The sequence below is a fragment of the Phyllobates terribilis genome, unplaced genomic scaffold (genome assembly GCF_046119375.1).
Source record: "Phyllobates terribilis strain yellow unplaced genomic scaffold, ASM4611937v1 Scaffold_2__4_contigs__length_985480577, whole genome shotgun sequence".
Lineage (NCBI taxonomy): Eukaryota > Metazoa > Chordata > Amphibia > Anura > Dendrobatidae > Phyllobates > Phyllobates terribilis.
The window spans coordinates 322,506,081-322,518,793 of record NW_027362762.1 but is presented as its reverse complement, the minus strand read 5'-3'; the positions used below and the strand labels follow the sequence as shown (position 1 = coordinate 322,518,793).

The following is a 12,713-nucleotide window of genomic DNA, read 5'->3' as shown; positions in this document are numbered from 1 at the left end:
TGGAACGAAAAATCTGCCAACATAGGCCCAGGACTATTGAGCAGCTAAAATCCTACATAAGACAAGAATGGGACAACACTTGAAAGATGTGCCTGATTAAGTGTTGTGCGCCTCTTAATGTATCAGGAGCCTCTTACTCCACCATGCCCCTACCTTGTACGTGGCACTTAATGTGTTGACTTTGGAGAAACCACTCGTATTATTAGTTGTTGAGTTATTGAAATAGTACTTGTTTGGTTAGTTATTAATTGAAGAAAGTTTGTGAATTTTACTAAAAAGCCTAATTTGCAATGGGGGTTGAATAAACCTACTTGGTACAGGGGTATTTTCTTATTGTACCGGTGTCTCATTGCATAGTCTATGTACATCTGTCCGGGACATAAAGGACCAGAGTCCTGGGACTGCTTATTCATATAAGTCTGGTGCTCTATTTACAGCATTTTGAGTTCTTGAGCAAATCCTTGTGAGAAGGACACCTGTATATTGCCATAATAGAAATTATATTTTTGACTTCTATTGACTATTATAAAGTTGTGTTGTTATGTAATTTCTGATGAAATAAGATGTAGCAATTTATTGTCTTCATCTTAGATTTCCAGCTATCCATCGTTGTTTGCTCAAGCTTTGCCACGTGATGCACACTCTACGCCATATTACTATGCCCGGCCACAGAGCTTACCGTTGAACTACCAGGATCGAAGTGTGCCATCTGCACAAAATACCGCCAACTTGGGAAGCAGTGGAATTGGCAGTATGGGAATGTATTCCTTAAATGGGCCAACACCTAATCCACAACCATTTGTTCCAGGGTAAGCTTTCAATTGAAGACTGTTTTTCTAAAAGTTTATTAATATCCAAAAAACTTAAAGGGGTAGTCCACTACTAGGATAACCCCTTTGGGCCCGAATGTTTGGCCCCGATACAGTAAAAAAAAAAGCTTATAGTTAACTCTCGTGCTGGCACCGTTCCAGTTGTGTCGGCACTCGCGGTCCAGCGTCTCCTGTGCGCTGGTTATGACATGTGACACCGGCGCCCAATCAGCGCTGGCGTCACTGTCTCCGCCTTCTGTTGAATTGAACACGAAGAGGAAGTCCAGGCTGCAGCTGATTTCTGACTTCCTCTCCATGTTCAAATCAACAGGAGGCGGGGACAGTGACCCCATCGCTGATTGGGCGCCGGCGTCACATGTCACAACAACAGCACGAGAGCTCCAGGACCGCGAGTGCCGACACTGCGGGAACGCCACCAGCACGGGAGGGGAGTATAAGCTTTTTTTTTTTATTTTATCTGAGCCTAGCGTGGGGGATGAGAAGGAGTTGTCCAAGTAGTGGACTACTTTAAGTATATGTGTTTTAGTAATATGCATGCCAGAAGTACAAGTCTTGCAAATAATTTACAGAATTTGAAAGGAACATGAAATGTTAGATTAAAATGGATGCATGTATTTCTTGAGTTTTCTACTTGCAGTAAGTGGATTACATTCAAATCCTAAAAAGTAGTATGGAAATGTCTGCAGAACAGGCTGTCATTCATAGTGCAAAGGAGTGATTACAGCTGCTCACTGTGTAGTGGGCAATAACCCTTAGTTCCCTGCACCGTATGATGACTGGGAGCAAGCAGCTGCAAGGAGAATATCATTTTATTTTCTCTCTGTAGCTGCTGTCCCAGTAAGCCGGCTACACTGGATTTAAATGCTATTCTATTTAATGGTCGCAAACACATCTTCAAAATATGTTTAACACCTCATTGTTCAGTTTGAAAGGATACAGTTGATTTATAAAACTTTTCTTTGCACTAGAGCATAGATATAAAATAAACTTTCGTCCCCTAGGGACCACTAATTGTAAAACGTCTCGGATGCAGCACTCTTATTTACATCTGGTCAGGCTTATACTCGGTCATGTGAAATCAATGTAACGATTAGTGTACTCTTCAGACTTGGCTTAGGATCTAAGCCCCAGATTGTACATCTGTATGTACTGCGGGTTGTATGCTTCTCACTGTGAGAGTCTGTCACACGAGCAGGGTGAAATGGTGAAGCGCTGCAGCCGCCGCTTCTCCAGGATCAATGTACTATCATGAGTGATACTTTTAAAATTGGTGAAGGGAACTGTTGGGAAGACTATATTTTTCATCATCATATTTTAAATCCTAAGGAAAGTTTCAGGACGGATCTAATAGCGCAAAATAATAAAGATCCATAATGAGTGAATGCTACCTCTTAACCCTGCCTATCTATGCTGGGAGTGTTGATAAAATTTGCTTAACCCCTTAACGACCACCGATACACCTTTTTAACAAAGGCAATTAAGGGGCCTTATTTCTCATTGCTTTTTAATGGCGCTGAGACATAAGTGAATAGCGCCCCCTAGCATCAGCTAGATGAGATCTTGATAGAGGTGTCTTTTAATTATGTACAGGTTATTTGATTACTACTTGTATACTTACATTCAGACATACCCACCTTTTGCTGCCTCCTCTGTGGTATTTCACTTTTTATACGTATCCATTCTGTTTTTATATTTGTCTGTATAATAAAATTATTGATTTAAAACTTGGCCTATGTTTAAAGCTCTCTTCTTTTTTTAGTGTTCAAACTATTATTTAGACAAATTCCCGTCCACATGCCCGCGTCTGTATTCCACCGAATGTGGACCCCACAAATGTTCTTGAAAAGTCAGGCATTGTGACAATTCCAGGATTACTCACATAAACATATTTGACCATTTATCTCAGTTTGACTGGTTTTACACAAAACTTTTGTTTACATTGATATTAGTTATATATGTATGTTGGTGATACGGGCATGAACATTTTATTGGAGGATCTCTAATAAGGAGGCTGTTCTGTACTTGTACACTATGGGCTTTACTGCATGGTTCTTGCTGAACCTCATGTACCAGACAATACTTTTAGAATTCTGTAGGTGATACGTTGTTTTGTGCATATAGTGCTTCCTATCTTGGCGGGCTGGAGCATTTTATGGTGTACCACATCTATTGGCACATTAGTCCCTTATATTGGGATTGATGGAGCTAAACAGACGACGTACGACCAGTTTATTTTTCCTGCTATAACATATGCAATTGCAGAACAACTGTTTTGTAAGCTAGACCAAGTTTTATAATCATCAAATATGTTTTTAGGGCCATGCCTCCCTCTGTGAGTAATAATTCCTAGAAGGATTTTCTTGTTTGCTCAATGTCTCTAAGCTTTGAATGGGTCGTGGAATTCCATCTATTTTACCCTAAAGATCAAATGTTGCGCCATCTATTATAGGCACAGCCGTCTGTCCAGGACTCACATTGGTGCCATATTGGATGTATTTCTGAACACTGAAAACTAGTGCAATAAAATTTGAGGTGTGTTCCTCAGAAGGCATAAAAGAGACAGTGAAAAAAATGCAAATTGTAATTTTTCAAACTTGTGTTGCATCAACTGCATAAAAAATGGTGGTATTAAACTACTCACTACCTACCTCACTAGATAAATACATAAGAGGTTATAATTTACAAAAAATACATTTATGGGGGTTTTCTGTTATTTGTTGTTTTTGAACCACACGGACTCTGCAATACTCTTTCACTTTCTGCACATAAAAAAAAATGGTGGAACTTGTAAGTGAGTTATAAGATAGACAATTGGTAGGGGTTTCCCAATGTGATAAAAAAGGTTAGGAATCACAATTCCAAATAGAGCCAAATTTATGTTCCAAAATTCAAATAGTTCCCCTTCAGAGCCTTGCCGTTTGTCCAAACAGAACTTTTTGACTACACGTGGCGTATCAACGCGCTCATAAGAAAGTGGGTAAAAGACTGTGAGGTCCACTTTTTGGTGGTACCTCTTGCAAAATTGAAAAATTTGGGGCTAAAGCAGCATTTTAGAGTAAATTTTTTTTTTTTTTTCATTCCACTTTATATTAATCCTTGTGTAGCATCTGAAGGGTTAATAAAATTTCCTGACCGCAGCATTGAGGTATCACTTTTGGGGAGTTTCCAATATATAGGCCCCTCAAAGTCCACTTAACTCTGAATAGGTCCCTTTAAAGAAACAAGTTTTGTAAATTTCTTGAAAAAATGAGAAATTGCTGCTAAACATATCTACTTTACATCTGCATCAATAAAAAAAAAAAAAAAAAACATTTTATTTTGTTAGGAAGTTAGAAGAGTTAAAAATTTTTTTTTTTTAAATGATGCAGATGTAAAGTAGATATGTGGGAAATGTTATTTATTAATTATTTTGTACAACATGATTATCTGGTTTAAGGATATAAAAATAAACATTTTGAAAATGCGCAATTCCAATATTTTCACCAATAAACACAAAAAATATTTACCCCTAACATAAAGTACAATATGTCGTGAAAAAACAGTCTGAGAATCACGGGGATTCGTTGAAGCGTTCCAGAGTTATTACCACATAATGTGATGCTGGTCAGATTTAAAAAATTTGGCCTGATCATTAAGGGTAACATTGGCTCTGTCACTAAGGGGTTAAAACCGGGCAAAAGCGATCTTTGTCCAGAAGTTCAGCTCAGTACTTTACAGTTCTCTCCTAAGTAAGGGGGTACATTTGGAAGAACTGATATAAGCCCAGCAGAAACATTCCTAGGCATCTAGGTCACCCAGCAGCTATCAGTTGTTGTCTGTCCCGCTATTGAGGAATATTCTTTTTGGCTCTGAAGGATCCCTTTCATAGTGAAACGATGGGGAGTTTTGGCACAATCAGTAATTGGTGAGCACATTCTCTGAGAATGGTAAATCTGTGCACTTGTAATCCCCTGACCTTGGCACGTGACCATAATATGTGTCAGCGCTCTTTGATTTTTCACGATGCAAGGCCATGAATTGAGAGGATAAAACTTAACTGAGATGTAAAATCTGCCTTGTGCTAATTAGTTGGGTCATATGTTCATTATGGTTGTGGGAGGCTTTGTCCCAGCATTTGTCTTTGAGACGGTCTGCGCCATGTTCCCAGCTATGCATATAAGGGACTACACTTATTCATAGCTTGGGATCCAGACAGATGACTCCATTATCTTGATTGACCGAATTACATGCTGCCTTTTTTTCTTCATTTTCAGACAGCCTTATCAAACTCCTATGGGAGATGCTTTGCGGCAGCAGTTGGGCACCCGCCTTGCATGGACTTTAGCAACTGGTCAACAGCCAACATTGCAGAATGCTACCTCCAAAGCAATTCCCAATCCAGTTGCCCGTGGTGTACCAAGAACTAGGAGAGAAGGCGATACTAGTGGTAACCAATACAATATATATGTTTTTTTTTTTCTGTAAAGATATTTTGTGGTTATGGTGCCAATAAACTAGTTGGAAATCTTTGGAGCAATGCCGAGCCTCACCAAGCACAACATATGCAAATTGCCTCTTCAGAAAGGAAGAGAGCAGGAACTTTCAGTGTCTCCTAAGGAAAGTAAGAATCCTAACATTCAATATCGACTTTTTAAAGGACCTTGTCATACGACTTAGGGTCAGAAACCAAACCAGAAACTCCATTTGTAGTCATGTGTGTTTTGAGGTGTTTGCCCCTCATTAGTGCAAAGCAGAAGAATGGGTTTGGCTGGGTGAAAGGCCTCTGAGTGCCCTTTTAAAGGGTTGAAAAGGACTGTTTGTATTGATACTTCCTATAGGTGGCGCTAGATTTCTGTTCTCTTTTTCTACAAACTATTTGCATATTTCATTTTTCAGCCTTGTATTGGCCTATAGCCAACTTTGACTTTCTACAAGGACGAACTTTAACCCTTATATCCCCTGTCAGAGGCCTCTCACCTAGCCATATCAGTTTGGTTCTCATGCTTTGCATTGATGAGGGGCAAACACACCAGATCATGTGTCCAAAAATGGAGTTTCTGATTTGGCTTTTTATTCTAAGTCATGTGGCAAGGCCCCCTTAAAAGGTTGCTATTGACCTCTAATAGCCCACTTCCTTTCTGAGGAGACTATTTGCATATTTAAATTCCCACAGAAACCTTGCATGAAAGTCTCCCTGCACCAACTTGATGCTCTCCACAATCAGAACATAGTGATTTTTGGGTCTTCCAATTGGCTGAAATCCAAAAATGTATCAGTCTTCTGTCTATAAACCATTACAATAAGCACAGGAAGGGAGTTATGTTTCTAATCCTGAGCTTGCTGCAGTCATAGAAAGTCCTGTGTAGCGTAGCTTTTGATCACTTATGTTAAAGCTGACCCTAGTGTCTGGCTGTGCCCCGCTAACAATTAGGGAATCTCAGCATTGTTTCTGGACTTGCAACCCATTTCAGATGAAAAACGTACGCATCTGGGCATAGGTAGTGGTACTGGCTACTTGCAATCACTGGGAAACAGCGGAGTCTGCCGGGGAAGTTGTATTCTGCACTTCTTATCTCCTGCAGTAGCTGCATATGGATGACTTCTCACAGAGAACACTGATCCACCACAAGGTTTATTAGCAGCCTTAGCTCTTAGACTTCTGCACTGTTATAACTGGATGTGACGTACCTTTTAAAGAGAGTCTCACTAAAATAATGTTGATAAACTAAAGGATAACTGCTCAATTCTTACAGGAATAAGGAGCAAAGTTTCTCCTCAAGGAGAGCACCAAGTTGACATAGTGAGACTTACTGAATGTATGCAGAAAGATCACAGCCCTGAAAAGGGTCCTTTTGATTCTTAGGTTTGCTACTTCCAACAGGTGGCACCAGAGTTATCGCAAAAAAAAAATATAAAAAACCTTTCCGTGTTTTGCACTGAGAATGACTGTCCAGATCCCATTCAATGTCAGTCCCTTTAATTGGATGGTCCCTCAGTCCTCAGCTTAATTCAGTTTTAGTAGATAAAAAATAGAGCGCAGTTTGTCACCTGCTTAGTTTACTAAAACTGTGACTGAGATCGTGTTATTCAAGAAGGTCATTGAAAATCTTTTTTTTAATAAATGCAAGTTAAAGAAAAACTGTGGCGTGACCTGTCATACTTCTAGGCCCTCATTATATGCCTCAGGGTGTAGAGGTGCTTATGTGACTCACAGCAGCCACAGTTTTCCCGTGACCAATCTGACGGTGGGCCTTTGGGTGGTCTGAGGTGGACTGTGGCCATTTGGGGTCAAGAATTTCACAGCCACTGATGTTGTAGTAATTATTAATGTAAGACCAGAGGGGCATCTTAAAGGAGCTTTCTGCCCGCTCGCATTGTGAATATGGGGGAATTGTGACATAGTGACTGCAGACTTTTTTTTTTCTTTTCTACTCCTAAAACACCTTAAAGTTAGTTTGCCATCTTTACATTGGAGCGAATTATGTTTATCTTGCACAATTGTTCTTCACATAATTTTTACTTTGCAATGTTCTCGATCTTCTCCTTTTTTCTTTTCTAGGGTCTGTGGAAGTAACGGAAACCTCCCTTGTAAGAGACATGTTGTATGTGTTTCAAGGAATTGATGGGAAGAGTATCAAAATGTGCAGTTCTGAAAACTGCTACAAGGTGGACAGCAAGGTGAATATAAGCGCACGGTACATGATATACACTTGTAGATACATTTCACGCTAGTAAGGCTCTTAAGAAGGAGCGAGCTACGTTTTGTAGGTCATTCATTAAAACCCTATTGGTTGTAAATCTGTGAACTAATCCTGTTCTTTTCATTGTGCTCTAAATGTATACTAAGCTGTATTAAATACAGTCAGTTTTTCTTCTGGGTGATGGCCTTAAAGGTTTCCCATACATGACATTTTATTGAGATTAGTCTAATGGCAATAAAATGTGTGTATTTTTTTTTTAAACGGATCTGTACTGCCATCTAGTGGTCACAATAAAGAACTTCTTTACATATAGACTTTTGCAGTGCAATTTTCCAATGCGGTTTATACACATTAAAATAAATTGTATTTAAAGAAAACATAAAACTCTGGGCTTTCGAGCTTTTAATGAGAGTTCTATTTTTTTCTATTGACAGGGCTTAATAGTAGATAATTAACAGGGCCGTGTACTGCCATACACAAGTATTTCTTTGTATTTACTAGCAATACTGTAAAAAAAAAGTCAACTTGTTTTTGCAAAATAAATTACATTTGTTACATAAAATAAATAGACAATTAAAAAAATGTAGTATAGCTGTTTGTAGCGTTCCAAAGTAATAAGATATTAATTATCCCACTAGGGCTGAAGAAAAATAAATGAATAAAAATACCAGAATACCTCCCCTCCTCAAAGAAAAAAAAAGCAAAGTTTATACTGTACATCAAAAGCATGCTAGTAAAAAGTACAGCGGGAATTTTAAAACGAACCATATATTTCATGTATGTTTTTTATATATATTTCACTTCTTTGCACCTCAGGTGGCACTGTCTAAGTCTCTAAAGGATACTACTGGCAGACTCGCAGAGTTAGGATGGCTTCATAATAAAGTAAGAAAATATACCGATCAAAGGAGCTTAGATCGAGCGTTCGGACTCGTTGGACAGGTATGATACATTTTCTTTATTTAGCATTAAAGGGAATGTGGCACTAGGTTTTTACTACCTAATCAGAGAGCAGCATAATGCAGAGACGGAGATCCTAATTCCAGTGATGTGTCGCTGGGCTGATTGCTGTAGATCTTTAAAAAAAATCACAGCTTTATCAGAAGGAGATTATGACTTCGAGGACTAGTAAACCTGCTGCCATGTAGTTCTCCATATTCATAAGTTCTGTATAACCCTGCCCCAGCACTGATCGGCAGCTTTTTGCCTATGCACAGGGTACACAGAAAGCTGACCAATTAATGGTGTGGACGAGGTTATACAGAGCTCAGTGTCTGAAAACTGGTAGCTCTGCAGTAGAAAAATCAGTGATTTATCTCAATTGCAGCAAGCTGCCCAATAAGTGATACGTCCCTGGAATCAGGGTCTCTGCCCCTAACTCATTCTGCTCTCAAACGTGGAAGCAAAAACCTGGGAAAATTTCCCCTTAACTTAGCATGTTACAAGTGCATCTCACTAAATTAGAATATCATCAAAAAGTTCATTTATTTCAGTTCTTCAATACAAAAAGTGAAACTCATATATTATATAGAGTCATTACACACAGAGTGATCTATTTCAAGTGTTTATTTCTGTTAATGTTGATGATTATGGCTTACAGCCAATGAAAACACAAAAGACGTTATCCCAGTAAATTAAAATAATTTACAAAAAAAAAAAAAATTATATATATATATATTAATATTATTATGTTAATGTGTACTTCCTGGTGTGGTAAGTTACATCCCATCATTCATGGAAAGGAAAAAGACAAGCGCTCATAGGGTGATTTTGTATGATACGTTGGGGGTGGTAGGTTAGATAATGTGTTCACCTGATGGAGTTGCGATTGTCACATCTCCAATAAAAGCCTGTGTTAGAGTCAGCCGCTGCTGTCCGCCAGCAGGTAGAGGGCTCCCTTCTTCTGATACAATAGATAATAGAATAGAGGATAGGCATTTGAAGATGACCATTCTCCTGCAGAAGAGCGGTTCCACACTACAAGGCTGATAAAAGTTAGTTATATTATGCTTTTCTGGCTCAAACCAAGTCCTTCTTCAAATACGAACTACAGACCTAGAAACGCATAATAAAACTACTTGCATCAATCTTCAAACGCGCATGACGCACATGTACAACCTTTTTTGGGAAGGCTTAAAGGAAGTGCACAAGCCTCATTCGGTCTAAGATGTTTTTTTTATATAAATTTATATATACATGTATTTTTTTCTAAAGATAAAAATGTGAATCTGATAACCATTATGCACTGTAAATTTACAGCGCTTGGTCATGAATTTTTATTCCTTTTCCCACCGGTCTTATTATAGATATATGACATAGGGTCATAGCTCCGGCATTCTAGAAGGAGCTGGTCGCTCTATGTAATAAATTGGAGCATCGGTAGTGCCAATGTTTCTGTTGGACCTGGCAATCACATGATTGTTAGGTGTCTGCCTAGCATAGTATAGCTGGTGGTTCTTAGCAGACCCACATCAGCTCTGCCAGTGATTTGCCACTGTAGTAGGCTGCTTTACCCTGTAACTGGGCTTCCAGTGGATAACCCCCAGTTACAGTGGGGAAAATGCACAGATATGGGGGGAAAAATATTCCCAAGCGATCTTTTATTATCTCTTATGGGGCAAATTATGTTAAAAAACAATTATGTGCAATGTATGTATAAAACATCAGCAAAAAGTAGAATTAAGTCACCAACTCAAAAAAAGAATTTATTTTTCTAAACACAGCTTATTACATTTATAAAACAAAACAAAAAATACACATAAAAGTATCCACCTGACCATACTAACCTGAAGATTTCTTTAGAGGATAAGTGGTATGAAATGTGAACAGTAAAGAACCAAAAAAAAAAAGATAAGTATGACAGAGTAATTTATATTTACCTTTAAACAGCGCTAAAAAAATACTTGTTTTCCATAAAATAAAGTCTCATACTGCAACCTAAGTGAAAAAATCTAAAAGTTATGGCTGCTTAAAAGGGGAGATGCAAAAATGGGGAAAAATTGGCTGGTCACCCTGATCATTAAAGGGTTAACATGAGTTTGCTCGTGTTGCCCAGTTATTCAAGGGGCAAAAAAATCATTACTACACCTTCAGACAAGCCTGATAGTACAACCGCAACCGAGGCTCTATAACTTTGACTTGCTCAATTTAAGGGTAGGTTCACACGAGCCTATAAAAAATTGGTTAGAGTTTCATCTATAAAACGCAGAGGATTTTTTCCTCAATTGTCATCTGTGTGCAATTATTTTTTTTTTATAGCCGCAGCTATTATCATTTACAGTTTTCTACGTTACAAAACTGCAATGTATCCGTAATAATCGGATGCTGTTCTGTGGCTCTGTATGACATCTGATTTTGTTTTTTGCCGTGAATGGGTGAGTCGCATCCAATTTACAGAAGAAACTAGTGCATGTTTTGATTTATTTATTTTTTTAAATTCACATATTTGATCAGTGAAAAAGAACACTCTTCTGCACTGCCCAATGAAATAACATTGGTCTGAGTGCTGTCTGTTTTTTTCGCGGACATCACTCAGACTGAAAATACCGTCATGTGATTGAGCCCTAACATTCGGGGATCTGATGTCTGACATTTATCTCCTCGTTAGTGGTGCGGTGTTTCGTTGGTTCATACTTCTCTTTTTACTCGTGTAACTGGCTGTCAGCGATATGTCAGGTTGGCCGGCCAACGCTCATATAATGCTTTGCTTCTTTCAACAGAGTTTTTGCGCTGCTTTGCATCAGGAGCTAAAGGAGTATTACCGGCTTCTCTCTGTTCTGCACTCTCAGGTAATAAATATAAAGAAAGAACATACACAATGTATGCACAATGTATCTGCATTACACAATATTATTTCATTAGGTTCAAGGTTGGGCCTTATATATTTGCTCGCAGAATATTGTTTTCCTGTAGAAGTATAGGATTTTTATTTTGCTTTCTTGCACAGCGCTGTATCAGGGTTGCCAACGTTCCAGAAATTTCAGGGCCGCCTGCATTTTTTTTTTGCCCTGTCCATAAAAAAAAAAGAGGGAGAGACTCTCTGTGGCGGTACTCTGCTTCCTTTGGCAGGTCCCTAGCCCTTACTATGACCATTTTACAGCACCAAAGTTCGGGTCCTCATGGACTTCTATGGAGTTCAGGTAGAGTTCTGGTACCTGAACTGAACTTTGGACTAAAGGTTCGGTCAAACACGAACATCCACGTGTCCGCTCATCCGTACTGATAATCATAATGATTTAGTCTGGTTTTCCAAAAAATATTGTTTGTCATGATTTTTTAACAAGGTATCCAGAAAAAATAAAAAATCTATTTGTCAGCTTTGCGCTTTATAGTAACGTAGGTTGAATAAAAACCTAGGTCCATCCAGTTCAACCTTTCTCCCCCAATTGTACTCACTACACTAACTTACTGGGACTAGGCCTCGCAAATGTATTATTACCATTTTTATTGTTGCTGCACTATTACAATTAAAAATGAACCCCTTTATAATTTTTTAATTAGTTTTATATTTTGTATTACTCTTCTGATTCTAATAATGGTATTACTAAAATCCCCATGCCTAAATCTATTTTTGTAATTTGTTTCATTTATCTACTGAACCCACTGACACCGTAGCGGTGTCTTGTCACTCACTGAGCGCAGCTCCAGAGCTGGTCATTCTCCCCGGCTCCTTGGCAGCAGCAGTTGCATAGCTAGAGCGTGGGACACCTAGGAGAGGTGAGTATATGTATTTTATTTTTTTATTCTAATTTTCACAGGTGTGGACACTACGGGAGAAGACAATACTACCCTCATCATGGTCCCTGCTGGTGTTGAACGCAGCGCCGGCAGGGAACCATGATGAGGGTAGCGTTCAGCACTGGCGCTTGGGAACAGCGCTAACTGTATCGCTGATTCCCAGGCTACGGTACGTGTCACACGGATGTCATGCGTGTGGTACGTTATGCGGACTGTATATTTGCAAAAAAAAAAAACGACTTGTCTCCGTGTTGATCACAGGGTCCGCGTAGACACACTGAGATGTGCGCAGACCCATAGATTTGAATGGGTCTGCGTGTGTCAGTGTCTCCGGTATGTAGAAACTGTCACCACTCGTACTGGAGATACTGACGTGTGAAAAAGGCCAAATAGAACACCAAATACTTCCAGTATAAGTGTACACACCTAAGATTTACTTTTTTGCATTTCTTTCTGAATAGTTTTT

At 38.9% G+C, this 12,713-nt stretch overlaps 1 protein-coding gene across 2 annotated transcripts in view; it reads left to right on the top strand.

Annotated features, from left to right (window-relative positions):
- TUBGCP3 (tubulin gamma complex component 3) overlaps nucleotides 1-12,713 on the top strand; it is a 79,212-nt gene that overhangs the window by 24,518 nt on the left and 41,981 nt on the right. For both annotated transcript variants that reach the window (XM_073664385.1, XM_073664384.1), the window contains exons 5-9: nucleotides 592-809; nucleotides 5,084-5,256; nucleotides 7,369-7,487; nucleotides 8,327-8,452; nucleotides 11,230-11,298. In XM_073664385.1, coding sequence (XP_073520486.1) covers nucleotides 592-809; nucleotides 5,084-5,256; nucleotides 7,369-7,487; nucleotides 8,327-8,452; nucleotides 11,230-11,298 — 705 coding nt within the window. The remainder of the gene's footprint in view (nucleotides 1-591; nucleotides 810-5,083; nucleotides 5,257-7,368; nucleotides 7,488-8,326; nucleotides 8,453-11,229; nucleotides 11,299-12,713) is intronic.